Here is a 17,830-nt window from a genome sequence, read left to right as displayed (position 1 = left end):
ACACAATGAATTCTACACTGTCTTTCAATCTAAACTTAATATTGAAGTTTAATATTAATATGAACTCAACATGGATTCAAAATTCTGGATAAGTCCTTTTTCCCCACCAGTAGGACAAACAATTTAAAAAATTTCGAAGATTTTGATCTAATTTTTTCTTAAATTCTAAAGAATGGCAGAATGTCCTACATACACTGGACAGAGTAAATACTTTCTGAACTTTATGATAGGAATGTTATTTTGGGAGTTACCAAACACTACAAACACTTACAGTAAAGCATGACAAACTAACACTCCACAAAACAAAATGCTGAGATGCTGAGGCAAAATAGAAGAAAAATTATGAGGCTTTTCAATTTTGCAATCTTTATAAACTAATTTATGAAATTTTAATATTTATAGTTTACATTAAAATCAGTATCAATTTTATAAAACTGAGCATCAGTTTTCCAGCGACAGACGTTTGATTCAGTGGGCAGTGAGGACATGACAAAGGTCACAACTTACTTTTCTCGTACTTCAGTCCTATGGTACTTAGGGGTTCCCGGCTTACGACAAAGATAGGGTTCTCCTCTGTGGTTTTAGGGAAATGCTGGGCTAGTCTTCCAAGTTCTAGGACTAAGCGTCGTCCTTCATAGATAAGTTCTTGATTTGCAGAATTAATTTTAGTTTGCTTATATACCAGTTCATGGAATACAGCAGCACTGTGTGAGGGAAGTTAAGAAAGGATGACAGACGCTGATGGAATTGGAGGTCAAACCTGCACGTCAGCAACACTCCTCTGCCAGTGTTCTACGACTGAACACGTCTTCTAAGCCCTCGCTTGTTAATGTGGACACTAAAGACGTACTAAAATGGGAACTCCATAAAACCTGACCCTATCGTGTCTCTTTATATTGAAGATCAAGTGACATAAATATGCAGAGCCAAGAACAGGACCTGAAACACAACTATAAAACTTTTGTTAAACATTCTAAGAAATTAGAGTATTTTCAAAATCATGTTTTCGGGGAAAAGGTAAAGTCCCCTTGAACAGGTCCACACGCTCAAAGGCGGCCAACAGTGAGACGTGGCTCTGCCTGAAGCTGCTGACTTGGGTGCTGTTTTAAACTCAAGTGCATGTCCACAACAATGATGTCAGTTCATTCAGGCTATAAAGAACCAGAATATGACAAAATAATCTAAGGTTATATTTTGTTTATGTTGTATTAGATCTAGTTATTAGGTTATTAATATCTGAATATTTTGTGTAAACTATATTCTTTTTATTTTCAGTTTTTGGTGCTTGTGGTTGAAGTCAGGGCCTCATGCAGGATAAGCAAACATTTCCCACACCTGGAATTAAGGGTTACAGACAATTTGAGTCACCACGTGGGTACTGGAAATCAAACCTAGTCCTCTTCAGTGCTCTTAACCATTGAGCCAACTCTCCAGACCCCTTTTCATGGATTTTGAGATAGCAAGACTGTTAATATAAATTTTGTTGAACAGACTAAGGCACAAAGTATGAATCTGATTCTTAATTTGGCTGTGTTTTGAGGCGAGGTCTCACTATATAACACTGGTCGGCCCAGAGCTGTCTATGTGGACCAGGCTGGCTTTGAACTTGTGGTGATCCTCCTGCCCATATCTCCCAAGAATGCCCACACAGCTTCTTGATCCTACTCTGACATCCCTGTAGAATTCACACGTGGTTGTAAGATGTAACTCAGCAGAGGGCTGGACTCAATGGCAGCACCATGCAACACAGTAAGCTGCCACCACTACCTATGGTTACTTTGATACAATCCATCTAACTCCTTCCCAAGTTTTACACTCAGGTGAATATTTAGTCATGTGTAATCTTATTACATAAGTTTTTAAAATATCACCTGGTATTTTTATTTATGCAAAACAAATGTTGACTATTTCTTCAGTATCCATAAAGTTTTCATGCTAATTATGTAAATTAAGCTATACTAAATTTAGAAATTCCATTATATTTAAACCTTAGGCTGTTTTTGTTTTAGAGACACGGTTTCTCTGTGTAACAGCCCTGGCTGTCCTGGAAATCGCTTTAAGGACCAGGCTGGCTTTGAACTCACAAGAGATTCAACAGCCTCTGCCTCCCAAGTGCTGGTATTAAAGGCACTCACCACCACCGTCCAGCACTCTTGTTTTTAAAGAGGGTATACTTTCAATAAAGCAGCTCATTTTTACCAGTACACAGTACTTGAAAGAAGTCATACATTAAGCTCTGTAAGTACACAGTAAAACTTATCTGTGTATTAAGAAAAAAGTAAAAGGGTTTACTTCCAATTAGTGACCAGGAATTCACTAAGCATTTAAAGTCAGTTTTCCCGAGACATGGGTGCTGTTGATGACAGAAAGGCATCTTTTCCATTTGTTCTCCTGGCTGAGATGTTTATTATATTACACAACACATAGACGGGAGAAGAACACAGAAGCACTTACGTATTATAGCTATGAATATAAATCTTATGTGCTGTCATCTGCTGCAGCGAGAAAACGTGGATTATCATTCGGTGAAGGACATCACTAGTTTCGGCGAAGAACTGGTCAAAACCCCAGCACTTTTCTTGGTCAGCTTCAAGGATGTTTGCAAGAACTGGGGTAAGCAGTGTCTGAAGACCCCTACAACAGTATTTACAAAGTTACCTGGAGAGAGCCACAGCACAGAGCCACAAGATACAAAGAAAACACAAATCAAGGAATTGCATGGCGGTTTGAATAAGAGTAGTCTCCAGAGGCTCCTGTATTTGAATGCTTAGTCACTTTTGTTCTGTGGTCTCGGTGTCCCCCCCCCCCCCATCTCCCTCCAGTCCTGACAGTTAGAAGGGTTAGTTCTTTTCCTTAGAGGTCTTCACTGCTCCCTTGAGGTACTTAAAATCTTTACCATTTGACATAAACAAAAATCACGAAAAGCACCTTTTCAAGCCTAGTAATTCTGATGAAAGACTTCTATGCTAACAGCTGCTGTGGATGAGGTTTGCTTTAGTCCAGAAATCAGCCGTCTGTTTGTAGCTCAGACCACGACAGCACTGACTCAGCAATATACCAACAACTAGCACAGGACCCCGGCCTGAGCCCGTTACATTCTGCCAGGCTCCCCGAGGTCCCGTCAGTGTAATGTTCTGCCACCGACTATAACACGAATCGCTGTGTCTGTAAAGCTGTACTCTCCAACACAGCACATGTCTTTTGGCAAATCTAGTTACACGAGTTTACTTTCAGAAAATGTTTTCCAAAAAAGTAAAATAATGAAACTTAAGGTATTGCTCCCTCCCCAGGAGTTGGGGATGGGGCAGTTGAGGTAGTCTCACTGTATAGTTCAGGGTACCCTGAAACTCATTATGTAGCCCAGGATGGCCTCAAACCCCATGGGGTCACAGGCAGGAACTACCACCCAGTATTTTTAGTTAGTTTGAAACTTTTTTTTTGAGTCAGGGACTCACTGCTATGCAGTTCTGGCCATCCTAGAGCTATGTAGCCCAGGCTAGCTTTGAACCTGTGCTGATGCTCTTGCTTCTGCTTTCAGAGTGCTGGGTTTAAAAGTGTGTTACCACATTGCCCAGCTACTTTCAATTTGACATTATTAATCCTTTCTTTGGGACAATCTGACAATATAATAGAGTTCTGACTGATCAATTATGTAAGATCCTGTAAACATCTGAAATGCTAGAAAAAGCACTATATATGCTTAATTTTCTTTTCTTTTTTGGTATTTTTTAAAAATTATTTATTTATTATGTATACAGTATTCTGCCTGCATGTATCTCTGCAGGCCAGAAGAGGGCATCAAGTCTCACTGCAGATGGTTGTGAGCCACCATGTGGTTGCTGGGAATTGAACTCAGGACCTCTAGAAGAGCAGGTAAAGCTCCTAACCACTGAACCATCTCTCCAGCCCTTTTCTGGTATTTTTTTTGAGCTATTCTATGGTTGTCCTGGGACTCACAAAGACCCTCCTGCCTCTGTCTCCCAAGTGTTAGGATTAAAGGTTCATCTCACTATGGCCAGCCCAGAAATACTTATTTTTTACTCTTTTAATAACCTGAATACTTTTTCAAAGTAAGGAGAATATTAAACTTGGTGGTTTTCCTTTTTGTTTTTTGGTTTCACCTTTTCCCCGTTTTGGTTTTTCAAGATAGGATTTCTCTGTGTAGCACTAGCTGCCCTGGAACTCACTCTGTAGACCAGGCTGGCCTCGAACTCATAGAGATCTGCCAGCCTCTGCCTCCCGAGTGCTGGGATTAAAGATTTGTGCTGCTACTGAGTGCACCACCACCACCAGGAAAACCTCACTCCTCGTTACACCGCTGTTCGTGGCCATCAGTGTCAACGTCCTTTGTCTGAGCCCTACATTGCAAAGAATTTCAAGACAAGTGAGAACACATGCCTTCTATTGTTAGGAAATTATCCCCAAAGTTCAGAATGTTTACATCACCCCCAAATGCAAATTAAAAAATCGAAATAAAACTCCACTAAAAACTAAAGAGCCAACAGTGGGAGAGTCCCTGCCCGTTATCCCTGCATGTGGGACATTGAGGCAGGAGGATTATCAGTCTGGGCTACATATGGAGTTCAAGGCTAGCCTGGGCTACATAGCAAGACCCTGCCTCAAAAAACAAACCAACAGAAAAAAAGCCAGCACTAAAAATATGCTTAAATATTTGAATGTGTTTGTGACTTTTAGGCAACCAAGAGATTAAACACAAGATGTCAAAGGTTAAGAATTAGGTACACTCACCGAGAAAGACTACAAGAAACAGGCATGTCTCCGCTCCAGTCAATTGGCCCATTTTCTGCTTTCTGTACTCCAGATATGGCACCAGAAGGCTTTCCAGTGATGATTTTGTACCTGGGGAGGAGCAGCAGAGTAAGATAAGCAGGCCGTGATGTCGTGATACACTGTGTCCTCTGCTACACAGAGCAGACTGTGGGACTGACTGAAGTGGAATGGTGGTTGTAGGGATACTATCTCTATGTCATAACAAATTTTCATTTGGGAGCCTGGAGTGAACAGCATTTATGTTCACAACAAAAAACATTAATTTTTCCATCTGAAAAATGAGCAACACAAAAAAGCTTTATCACTGAAATCTCTAGGCTATAAAATAAATCCTAATCTTTTTTAACCATATAATTACAGCCAAGCAGACTATAATATTACTGCAAAATGAGTCATGGAATTACTTTTTTTTTAAGAGGGAGCTAAAACTATACATAGCACAGTATCAGAAAAACCCTCTTCATAGTCAAAAAGTAACACACATGTAGGAACAGATGCATGAAATGAAAAGCCAAGCTGATGAGTGATATAAACATGTGCAACAGCCAGGCTGGCTGGGGAAGCTGGGGACAGGGAGATGTGGTTAAGTCAGGGCAGCAGGCCTCTTAGTCTCTGCCATGCTGCGCTCTTAAGAACACCTGTATCCGAATGAAAGCATCCAGCGTCAATTGGCAGTACCTTCTTACAGTCAACAGTATTCTGTCTGATCAGTTTTAGTTTATCATCTAAACAAATGTGCTCTGGGCACACCAATGTATTTTTTAAAAACTAGACCCAACCAGTAAGACAGATGCAGACTACTGCTTTCTCTACAGAAGCAGCCTTAACCTCTGCCTCAAGAAATGCTTTAAAATAAAGAAATTAGCCAGGCAGTGGTGGCAAACACTTTTAATCCCAGCACTCAGGAGACAGAGGCAGGCAGATCTCTGAGTTTGAGGCCAGCCTGGTCTACAGAGCGAGTTCCAGGACAACAGCCATAGCTACAAAGAGAAACCCTGTCTCAAAAAACCAAATAATTTGTGAAAAATAAGGAGTGCTCACATGTGCTGGGTCCAGTTTTGGAGGAATAAATAGAGATGTGAAGTTAATGCAGAAGAGCAGTGAAGAGAATTAATGACAGTATTGCTAAGGTGTGCAAATTCTTCAAGAGCTTAATCTTTACAAGATTCACATGTGAACCTTAATCATGTGCAAATTTGATGCAGGTGCAATGCAGCTGTACTGGGAGGAGTGTACCACTCACCGATACAGTAGGACAGTCATTAATGATGCCAAGATACCATGGCTGTGCCGGGAGGAGTGTACCACTCACCGATACAGTCGGACGGTCATTAATGATGCCAAGGTAACACTAAATATCGCTATCAGTGCTTGCACAGAGGTGTGTTCTATACAAACAGAGATATCCCAGTATTGTACAGGTGCCCACAGAGTGATCATGCAGAGTTGTTGGGTTGCTTGTGAATCATGTTTCCTTTCTTACAAGCAGCAGACTTTAATTTATTTCATCCACTTTTAGAACAGCTAAAGTTGTCACTGCTTTAAAATGTATCTGTGAACATAGATGTGTGTACATGTCAGGACAACTTACATATAAGGAGGAAACGAAAGGAGGGTTTTAGTAAAAAGGGCACTGTTGTAAAGCAGGCTCAGGCGGGCACTGCAACATCTAAGCTGGGATGGTGGCTATACACACAATTCCAACACTCAGGGATGCAGCAGAATGGCTTTGACAATTTCTTTTAAAATGAAGTGAAGCACAATGTGTTGGTTGTTTCTTGTCAACTTGACACAAACCTTGACATCTGGATAGAGGAAATCTTAACAGAGAAAATGCCTTTCTGTAACACTGGCCTACAGGCAAATCTGCAAGGCATTTTCTTGATTAACAATTAACAAAGGAGGCCTAGCTCACTGGGGTGGTGTCAACATTAGGCGGGTGGTCCTGAAGTGTTAAGGAAAGCAGACTGAGCAAGCCAGAAGGAGAAAGCCAGTGAGCAGCACCCCTCCATGGCCTCTGCATTAGCTCCTGCCTCTAGGATCCTGCCTTGCGTTGTTACCCTGACTTCCTGGGTTGATGGACTACAAGCTGTAAGATGAAATAAACCCTTCCCTCCCCAAACTGCTTTCCGTTCTGGAGTTTTACCACAGCAATAGAGACCCAAACACACACAGTGTACAGATGAATTACATAATAAATTTCACTCCAGAAATTTCTCTACTTTTTCTTTTTCTTTGTTTATTATTAGTGACTGTGCATTGCTCATTTCCCCAATAATATGGCAGCATATAAATGCATACAATGCTAAGGGCTGGAGAGATGGCTCAGCAGTTAAGAACACTGACTGCTCTTCCAGAGGATCTGGGTTTAGATCCCAGCAACAATGCAACAGTTCACAACCATTTTAACTTCAGTTCCAGGCAATCTTCTGGCCTTTTCAATCTTCAACACTTACACACATAAAATAAAAATTTTAAACTGTATACTACACTACCAGGTTTATCTCTGGATGGAACCTGTGACAAAATTACTGCCAAAATGTTATTTTTAAGATAGTCAATCAGTTCAATGGAAGGTTGGAATTAAATTTCCTTGGTCCCGAGGCTACAGAGATGGCTCACAGGTTAGGAGCACTGGCTTCTTTTCCAGAGGACATGGGTTCAATTCCCAGCACCCACATGGCAGCTTATAACTGTCTGTAACTCTAGTTCCAGGGAATCTGACAAACTCACACAGACATACATTAAAGCAAAACACCAATGCACACAAAATTAAAAAAATAAAATTAATTAAAAAATTTCTTTGGTTGTTTTTCTCTACAGAATTATACTGGTATTATTTTTTTCAGCTGCATGGAGAAAAAGTGACAAACACAAAGTGGACTAAAGAAATGAAGCGTGCTAAAGTAAATCTCAGGGACATGGAGGTAACACCGAACCCAAGACTAGATATTAGGTTTACTTTGTAGACATTTAAACATGATTTAGATAACTATGCCAACACTCTTAGAAGGCTGCATTCTTAGTAAAATCTGGGTAGCATCAAGTATCAGAAAAAGCCATTTTCAATTTCATTTTCTCAAACTTATGGAGAAACAAGATAATATACATTAAAAATTATGTCTCCCTTTGGATGGAACAAGCACTTACATCACTTCCTTATTCCTGCGAGGCCCCTCAAATGGTCTAAATGGCAGCGATCCGGTAGCTGCATGGTAAAATGTCACTCCGATACTCCAGAGATCAACTGTAGCCCCGTACTTCTTCTGATGATCTTTTCTTAGTACGGCTCTCTCATACATGTCAGGATGCTAAAACAGAAACGTTATGAACTTATGTCTTAATATGCACGAGGACCTAGTTCAGATTCACAGCAAAGGCCGTGTAAAAAGCTGGCACGGTGGAACCTGCCTGGAGCCCTGAGGTGGGGAGTGGATGTAGGAGGACCTTGGGTCTTGCTGACCAGTCAATCTAGCCAGTTGTTGGGGTCCTGGTCCAGCAAGAGACCATCTCAAAAACAGTTAGACACTTACCCTTGACCTCTGATCTCCACAAGCACACCTGGGTGCACCCCTCAAACCTCTGAGGGGAAAGGAAAGTATAATCAGATCACCGCTCTGTTAGGCCCTTCCAAACACTGACTCACTGAGTGAGCCTGTGCAGCTGTCAGGCCTCTTGTTCAGTTACAAAAAACTCACTCCTATCGAAGGCTAACTTCGCGTTTGTGCTACGCCATCATGTGATCTCACCAATTCCAGAAGTCAATGCTTACTCACTATTATCCCTTTATTTTATGCATAAGTATTCCCCTCTTTACTGGATCATGTCTCTGTTTATAGAAATACCTTCCATTTAAGAAACCTAATCAAACAAATAATAACATAAAAATGCTAGGCAAGGTGGTATGTGTTCGTAATCCCAGAGCTGGAGAAGGAGAGGCACAGGCTCTAGTCCCGTTAGCATCGGCTAATTGACAGACTCCAGGACAGTGAAACCCTGTCTCTAAAAAGATGCATGGTATTCTTGAGGATGACACGTCAGGTTGTCCTCCTGTCTCTGCCTATACCCAAACCCACCACCTGCTCATACATATAAAACCCATGAACGCATGTGTGTGTGCATGAGCATGTCTACATGTATGCACACATACACATATGTACACACACACACCAACACCATTGCCAACACAGCTCTGGATAGGTTTAGTGGTCCACACTTGTAATTCCAGCTCTCAGAAAGGCCAGCCTCAGCTACATATCAAGATTGTGACGACCCTTTGTTACATCAGACCCTGGCCCCCAGAACAAATAAAAACTTTAATAAATCCTGGGCTGGTGAGATGGCTCAGTGGGTAAAGGTACCTGTAACCAACCCTGACGACCCCTGACTTCAGTCCCTGGGACCGGTGACTACTACAGCCGTCCTGACTTCTACAGGGGTGTCACCGCACACGCATGCCCCACCCCATAAATAAATGTAATGAAAATTTAAAACTTAACCACCCTGAAGTGTCCCATGCTCCTTTTCAGCAATTACTCAGTTGTTACTTCCCGCCAAAGCAAAACTGCCCAGTCCTCAGTGCACTGAGCCCAAACTGAGCCCTGCCTGGCCAGATGTTTCTCAAGTTTTCAGATGCCTTTGTTTTTAATACAAATCCATTGCATTGGGGCAGGAGGGATGGCTCAGCAGTTAAGAGCCTGGCCACTCTTCCAAAGCTGGGTTAAATTGCCATCACCCACATGGCGGCTCATGAATGTTTGTAACTTCAATTCCAGGGAAATGATACCTTCACATAGTTAATAAAACAACCCCCCCCCAAAACTCCAGGTGCATTGTATTAGTATATAGCTGATGTAGGAGTGATTTCTTATTAATAAAGAAACTGCCTAGACCCATTTGATAGGCCAACCCTTAGGTAGGTGGAGTAAACAGAATGGAATGCTGGGAGAAAGAAGGTGAGTCAAGAAGTCGCCATGGTTCTCCCACTCCAGACAGACGCAGGTTAAGATCATTCCTGGTAAGCCAGCTTGTGGGCTACACAGATTAATAGAAATGGGTTAGATCAATATGTAAAAGCTAGCCAATAAGAAACTGAAACTAATGGGTCAGGCAGTGTTTAAAAGAATACAGTTTCCGTGTAATTATTTCGGGAAAAGCTAGCCGTTCAGGCGGCCGGGTGCGGGGACTCAGCCCGCCACTCCGACTACAACAGAGTGGCACCCAACGTGCTAATGAACTCCACGTAAAACCTGAGAGGGCTTAAAAAGGAGAGAGAGAGAGAGAGACAGAGACAGAGACAGAGACAGAGAGAGAATTTACGACAGCTTTTTGCTGTTTGTGGGTTGCGTGCCGCAAAGAAATTGTCCTGACTCAGCAGCAGGAAAAAACTGGCTGTTTTAAAATGCCGGCTTTCTGGGCTGTGCCGCCATTGCGATCTCTGTCTGGCCCCTGTGGGAGACAGAGCTTTTGAATGGAGCATTTGGAGTAAAGCTCTACGGCTTGGTTGATGGCAATGTGGACTGCTGTGTGCCTGGAACTGTGTGTGGCTCAGAGGCACCAAATGGCTCTGAGGCAGGAGCTGCTCAGCTCCGCCATGCTGAACTGTGCTGGTCTCAGGTAGGAACTACCGTAATTACCATAAAAACAGCGCAGTTAAGGTTTAGACTGGGCAGGAAACAGGCTGTACCTTATTACCGTATTACCTGTACATGGTGCAACTTAAGTTTTTAAAAACTGCTTAACATTTTAAGAAATGCTCCTGGATAGTAAAAAAATGTTACAGATTCACAATAAAACAGATTCAGACATAAAAGACCATACTGTTGGATGAATGTACGTAGGCTTGAGAGAGAGAAGAAAAAGAATATAGAGAATAAAGTTAATGGTTTAAAAAAAAAAGGTAAAGTCTTTAAAGAGACAGAGTACAGATAGTTAAGAGATTAAAAGAAATAAAGAAAACTAAGCCACGTAAAAATGAAAAATTCACAGAGAGTCTGGATTATGTACATTGTGCTTTCTTTAAAATTTTTGACTCTAAAGGAGCTAAGTACAGAGAGACATTTCATTACATGGGCTGCCAAGCTAAACCAGAATGGATATAAGGGTATTACGATTTCAAAATTTGGGTCTAAGAATATGATGCTTTGGAGAGGGTCTTCTTTTGTTTTCACAGAGGACCAGACCCTGTGGATTTCTTCTATTACAATTTGGTATGATGGACCACGTCCTCCTGAAGGGTTGCTGTGAACATCTTCAGAAAATTGCTTTGCTCAACTGCCAACTGAGATGACCCTGGCACACAGGTTATACCATGAAAGACCTAATTAACGACGCCCCCATTCAGCAGGAAGCAGTTTGGAGAGAAATAACTGCGCCCATATTCCCAAAAATTGTTTATAAATGTTCTTTTACATTTAAAGGGGGATATGATATAGGTATGAATAATTTGCATTGGTATGGATTTTAAGGTCAATTTTGTTATATGTATATGTATTTTTGATCTTGAATAAGGTGTGATTGTGTAGTTCATTTTTAAAATGTAATGTATAATTAGGAAATATAGGTTGTTGATGGATAATCATAAATAATAGTCAAGTTTGTAGTCATGTTACTTAGATTTTCTAGATATATAGAGATATATTTCAGATAGGCATTCTTCATATCTCTCAAAGGCTACAGAATATGGCATTTAAAATATTTTAATAACTTAGGACTTTTCATGACAATGAGACATGTCTGCTCCTGGCGGCACCAATCTACTTCGAGAGGAAGATGGGCATCGAAGAGGATCCTTATGGAGTTTGATAGCCATTTGGGCAAGAAACTGCTCTTGCCTGGACACAGAGACACATTTATGCTCTTGCATAAAATGGACACAGAGAACCCACAGAGAGAGGACTGCTGAACTTGCCTAAAGGTGAGACGGTCTTTTGGGGTTCATGACTCATGAAAGAGTCTGCGAGACATTCTGCAGGACACAGCAGATAGTGACTGAACTGTCTTTGAAATTGCCTGCTTCATGGAAATGTCTGCTGGATACTATGGGCCTGAAGGCTGAAGATGGATGCCCCAACAGTACAAAAGAACTTTGGGTGACTGTCCAGGCAGCAAGATGTCTTTGTTATTTCTAGAGTTTGAAGTTTCTTAGTTCTTATTTACTTAGGTAATATTATATCCTTCTGGAGTCTTTGATGGAGTTGAAGAATGGATAGGTAGTTACAGTTTTCCATTGTTATGATAAAAGATAAAATAGATATAAATATTGTAACTGTGATTCTTGCTTAATAACTGTTTTTGCTATATGTAATTTTACTATGTTAAAGTTAAAGCCTTTCTTTTTTGTTTAAACAGAAAAAGGGGAAATGATGTGGGAGTGATTTCTTATTAATAAAGAAACTGCCTAGACCCATTTGATAGGCCAACCCTTAGGTAGGTGGAGTAAACAGAATGGAATGCTGGGAGAAAGAAGGTGAGTCAAGAAGTCGCCATGGTTCTCCCACTCCAGACAGACGCAGGTTAAGATCATTCCTGGTAAGCCAGCTTGTGGGCTACACAGATTAATAGAAATGGGTTAGATCAATATGTAAAAGCTAGCCAATAAGAAACTGAAACTAATGGGTCAGGCAGTGTTTAAAAGAATACAGTTTCCGTGTAATTATTTCGGGAAAAGCTAGCCGTTCAGGCGGCCGGGTGCGGGGACTCAGCCCGCCACTCCGACTACAACATATAGCTATAAAACAACCAAGAGTTTTTGTTGCTGGCTTTTTTGTTTTGAGACAGGGTTTCATTATACAGCCATGGATGTCCTGGAATGTTGTATGTAGACCTGGCTGGCCTTGAACTTGTACCCATTCTCTTTCTTCTGCCTCTTAAGAGCTGGGATCAAAGCTGTGAGTTACTACAACTAGAACAGCCTCTGAGACTGTCCAAGAGAAAATGACAGGATACTTAGAAAGCATTTCTTAGTTCCCTTCTTATACACCATACTCATCTGAACAGAAAATGGAATCTTTTGTCATAAAAATGATATACCATTTTACAGACTGTGACCAATCACCCCATGTGTAATACATCTATCATGTCATTAAAATGAAATTTCTAGTAATATGTGACTTACCAAGTACTCTTCTGTGCCGTACAGAGACACAAACTGCTCATCGTCCTCCAGTTCTCTAGCAGCACCGAAGTCTGTGAGTTTGTACACAGACTGTCCATCCTCCCCTATGACACGCATGATATTGCCCGGCTTGATGTCACGGTGCACGATGCCGTTCTCTCGGAGGTGATTCATTCCACCCACTTCAGCAACAAACACAAAATACAGGAAATTGTGATGGAAGCCTCTGTGTGTACACACGTCTCAAATTCACAGATATGACATTCATATTCACTCAGACTTAAGGTTTTGTACAAGTTGGCTCAATGCCCTTTTATTTTATTTAAGATTCATTTTTTTATTATGTCTATAGTATTCTGCCTGCATGTATCCTTGCAGGCCAGGGTACCAGATCTCATTACAGATGGTTGTGAGCCACTATGTGGTTGCTGGGAATTGAACTCAGGACCTCTGGAAGAGCAGCAGTCAGTGCTCTTAACCACTAAGCCATCTCTCTAGCCCATGTCCTTTTATTCTAAGAAAGAGATTCCTCTTCCACAAATACCCACATGCACACATACCCCATGCACAAGTATGCATATGTACAGTCTCATGTTTCTTTCTTTTTTTTTTTTTTTTCGTTTTTCAAGACAGGGTTTCTCTGTTGCTTTGGTGCCCGTCCAGGAACTAGCTCTGTAGACCAGGCTGGCCTCGAACTCCCAGAGATCCGCCTGCCTCTGCCTCCCGAGTGCGGGGATTAAAGGCGTGCACCCCCAACGCCCAGCCAGCCTCATGTTTCAACCACAAGGAGTTTTAGATAAGAATTACGGCCCACAGAAGTCTGCTGGCTGATAAATGAGCAAGAGTCTTAAGGCAATGACTACAGAACTACCTTTGGAGATATAGACAGAATAAGAAAGAGCCCAGAAACAGTTTTACATGTTGTTTTGAGATGGGGTCTCTGTGTAACAGCCCTGGTTGATTTGGACCTTGCCTTGTAGACCAGGCTGGCTTCAAACTCACAGAGATCCACAGTTTAAGCTGGGATTAAGGGTGTGCTATCATGCCCAGCTCTTGTTTTATTGTTATTTTATTTTGGGGAAAAAAAAAATCACTAAAAATGAACTGGCTTGGGGCTGGAGAGATGGCTCAGCGGTTAAGAGCATTGCCTGCTCTTCCAAAGGTCCTGAGTTCAATTCCCAGCAACTACCTGGTGGCTCACAACCATCTATAGTGAGATCTGGTGCCTTCTTCTGGCATGTACATGTTACCAGAACATTGTATGCATAATAAATAAATAAGTCTTTAAAAAAAATGAACTGGCTTCAACATATAAATCAGTAAAGAAGTAGCAAAAGAAGGGCACAGTGTGACTCTCATTTCCATAGAGGCGTGTTTATGGTTAGTGCCAGTTAGTCCGTGTTCTTTTTTGTTGTTGTTGCTTTTGTTTTTTTGAGACAGGGTTTCTCTGTAGCTTTGGAGCCTGTCCTGGAACTCCCTTTGTAGACCAGGCTGGCCTCGAACTCACAGAGACCCGCCTGCCCTGCCTCCCGAGTGGTGGGATTACAGGTGTGCGCCACCACCGCCCGGCTTCAGTCCGTGTTCTTTTTTTTTTTTTTGGTTTTTTTGAGATAGGGTTTCTCTGTGGCTTTGGAGCCTGTCCTGGAACTAGCTCTGTAGACCAGGCTGGTCTCGAACTCACAGAGATCCGCCTGCCTCTGCCTCCCGAGTGCTGGGATTAAAGGCGTGCGCCACCACCGCCCGGCTCAGTCCGTGTTCTTAAGGGCAAAGGCATTGACACTGCTGGAATTAACACATTAACACCGTGGGGCTGACAGGCAGGGTCACCAGATAAGGCACTTACTACATTCGGGCCTCCTCAAACATTTGACTACTTCTTTCCAAGAAGGTGTTACTTGTCTTTTAAAAAATAACGGGATAAATGAAATATGTGTGTGTGTGTATTTATTATGACTTACCACTCATTTTTAAAAAGTATATCATTCAATAGTTTTTAATAGAGTTGTACAACTCTTGACATCAGCACCAGCACAGTTTTATCATGCTCCAAGCGACAACTTTTTCTCTGAGGGTTAGAGCAGCCCCGCAGGCACTAGCAGGCGCTCTCATATTCTGTCCTCTGAGCACGCTCATTCAGCGGCTTTTTGTCCTGTATTGTACATTTCACGTGAGTGGGATTACATGACACTGTGATCTTTTGTCTCTTGTTTCTTTCAAGATTCACTCACATTTTAGCATCATCAAAATTTCATTTTTCCTTTTCAATTAAGACTTTTTTTTTTTAATGTATGTGTCTTAGTTAGGGTCTCTATTGCTGTGAAGAGACACCATAACCACAGAAATTCTTATAAAGGAAACTTTTTAAGTTTAATTAGGGTGGCTCGTTTACATTTTCAGAGGGTCAGTCCATTATCATCATGGCTGGTAGCATAGCAGCGCGTAGATAGACATGGTGCTGGCTGCATCTTGATGAGAAGGCAACAGGAAGTGGTCTGTGACACCGAGCAAAGCTTAAGCAAAAGAGACCTCCCCACCCCACAGTAATGCAGCTACTTCAACAAGGCCACAGTTCCCTACAGTGCTACTCCCTAGGAGTTTATGGGGGCCAATTACATTCAAACCACCACATTCCACTTCCCAGCCCCCACAGATGTATAACAATATCATAAAGCAAAATGCATTTAGTCCAACTTCAAAGTCCCCGTCGTCTTTCACAGTCTCAGCAATATTGAAAAGTGCAATGTTCAAAGTCTCTTCTGAAATTCATGCAATCTCTTAGCTGTAATCCTCTACAGGATAAAACCAGCTCATGGGGGTCAAGTACATGATAACTACCACACAGTATGTGTGATTAGTTTCTGCCAGCTTGACACAAACTGGAGTTACCTCAGTTGGTAAATGCCTCCATCAGACTGACCTTTAGCCACATCTGTGGTATTTTCTGATTGCTGAGTGATGTGGAAGGGCCCAGTTCACTGTGGGCAGTGCCACCCTGGGACAGGTAGCCTGGGAGGTATAAGAAAAGTGACTGAAAATGAGCCTGAGGAACATTTTCCTGCAGTGTTCCTCCTCCTCAGTTTCTGCTTTGGTTCCCGCTTTTGGTTTTTGCTCCCTCAATGATGGACTGTGATCAGGAAGTATAAGCCAAACAAACCCTTTCCTCCCCAGGTTGCTTCTGGTCATGTTTATTGCAACAAGAAGAATCAGACTATAACAGTAAGCATGTGTATGTGTGTGCGTGTGTGTGTGTGTGTGTGTGTGTGTGTGTGTGAGAGAGAGAGAGAGAGAGAGAGAGAGAGAGAGAGAGAGAGAGAGAAGATAAAGATAGAGAGACAGAAGATAGAGGGGAGAGATAGACAGAGAGTAGATAGAGAGAGACACACACACACACTGAGCTTTTTGGGTGGGGAAGTCTCATGGAGTGGCGGTTTGTCCTGAACTTGGCATGTAGCAGAGGACAGACACCCTTGTACTCCTGACCTTTCTATCACTACCTCCCACATGCTGGAGTACAGACTTGCCCCACCATACGTGGCTTCATCTCTTTTTATGAATGAGTAATATTCCATTCTATGGATGTACAACATCTTAATCCATTTGTCAGTTGATGGGTATTTGCGTTGTCCTGATTTTATTTATTGGTTATTACAAATAATGCTACAACAAACACAGATACGTAAAACTGTCATGTGGATGTGTTTTAATTCTTTGGGTATACCCGTCAGAACTGCTGCAGTGTACAGTTATTCATATTTAGTCTTTTGTGGAGCTGCTGAACTATTTCCTAAGGGCTGGACCACTCTACAGCCTGCTGCAGCAGCACACACAGACCCCACTCTCCACTTGCCAGTGCTGGTTCTTAGTATCCAATTTGTCCATCTTCTGGTAGGAAGTGGCTCTTCAATACAGCTTCCTTAGAAACTAACGATGCTGAGCACTGTTTAATGCACTCACCGGCCATCTGTCTATCAATGTCTGGTCAAGTCCTCTGACAAATTTTAAAGCTCTTTTTGGTAGGGTGTCTGAACAAGATAGCTTATATGTGACCTACAAAAACTCTTATGTCCCATGGGCTCTCTTTTTCAGTTATTGTCTCCAATAAGCTGTGGCTTTTAAATTTTTATTTATTTTATACATGTGTGTTTTGCCTGCATGTGTATCTGTGCACCAAATGCATGCCCGGGGCCTGTGGAGGCTGGAGTAACACATGCTTACGAGCTGCTGGAAACTGACCCTGTGTCCTCTAAAAGAGCAGCCAGGGATCTTAGCAGCTGAGCCGTCTCTCCAGCCCTGAAATAATTTTTTAATGGTGATAAAGTCTAATTTATCTAACTTTCCTTTTAGGTACTTGTGCTTTTGATGTGATTTCTAAGAAAACATGTATAAAAGTCTTTTTGCTTTGAATGTAGGAAATAAATTTTTCAATCTAATCTTTAAGTAATATATGTTTGAAACAATATAAATAAACATGTAAAAACCACATAAATAAACATACCCACATCTCGTAAAACAATTAAAAATTCCGATTCCGGTAGTCCATAGGCATTGGATGGCTCCTCTAAAACAGTGTATAAACTCCCACAAGGACAAAATTCCATAATAAGGACTTTATGTCTCGTCGTTGTCTGCAAAACAAACGTCACTGACTGAGAATCAATGGGAAAACAATCAAGACCAGATCTGATTCCAGGGCAGCACTTGCTTGCCTGACCCTATTCAAAGGCAGGATGTGCTGCAATGACAAAATCACTGTGACTCCAGTACTGATAATTTGTTTATATAATAAGCAGCTTCCAGTTTCTGTTTAATAAAGTGTGTGCGGGGGGCTGGACAGAGTTCAGCAGTTACAAGCACTTCTGCTCTTCCAGAAGAACTGAGTTCAGCTCCCAGCACTCAGACTGGGTGTCTCACAACCGCCTCTAA

The 17,830-nt window shown here is 41.8% G+C and overlaps 1 protein-coding gene across 1 annotated transcript in view; it reads right to left on the bottom strand.

Annotated features, from left to right (window-relative positions):
• Tbk1 (TANK binding kinase 1) overlaps positions 1-17,830 on the bottom strand; it is a 42,327-nt gene that overhangs the window by 14,556 nt on the left and 9,941 nt on the right. Inside the window, exons 4-9 of the mRNA XM_075953993.1 lie at positions 17,403-17,532; positions 12,908-13,089; positions 7,942-8,102; positions 4,750-4,860; positions 2,455-2,634; positions 508-704 (exon numbers count right to left, since the gene is read on the bottom strand). Coding sequence (XP_075810108.1) covers positions 508-704; positions 2,455-2,634; positions 4,750-4,860; positions 7,942-8,102; positions 12,908-13,089; positions 17,403-17,532 — 961 coding nt within the window. The remainder of the gene's footprint in view (positions 1-507; positions 705-2,454; positions 2,635-4,749; positions 4,861-7,941; positions 8,103-12,907; positions 13,090-17,402; positions 17,533-17,830) is intronic.

Source organism: Microtus pennsylvanicus, chromosome 20 (genome assembly GCF_037038515.1).
Source record: "Microtus pennsylvanicus isolate mMicPen1 chromosome 20, mMicPen1.hap1, whole genome shotgun sequence".
NCBI lineage: Eukaryota > Metazoa > Chordata > Mammalia > Rodentia > Cricetidae > Microtus > Microtus pennsylvanicus.
The sequence above is the reverse complement of the archived record's forward strand: the minus strand, read 5'-3'. Positions and strand labels throughout refer to the sequence as shown.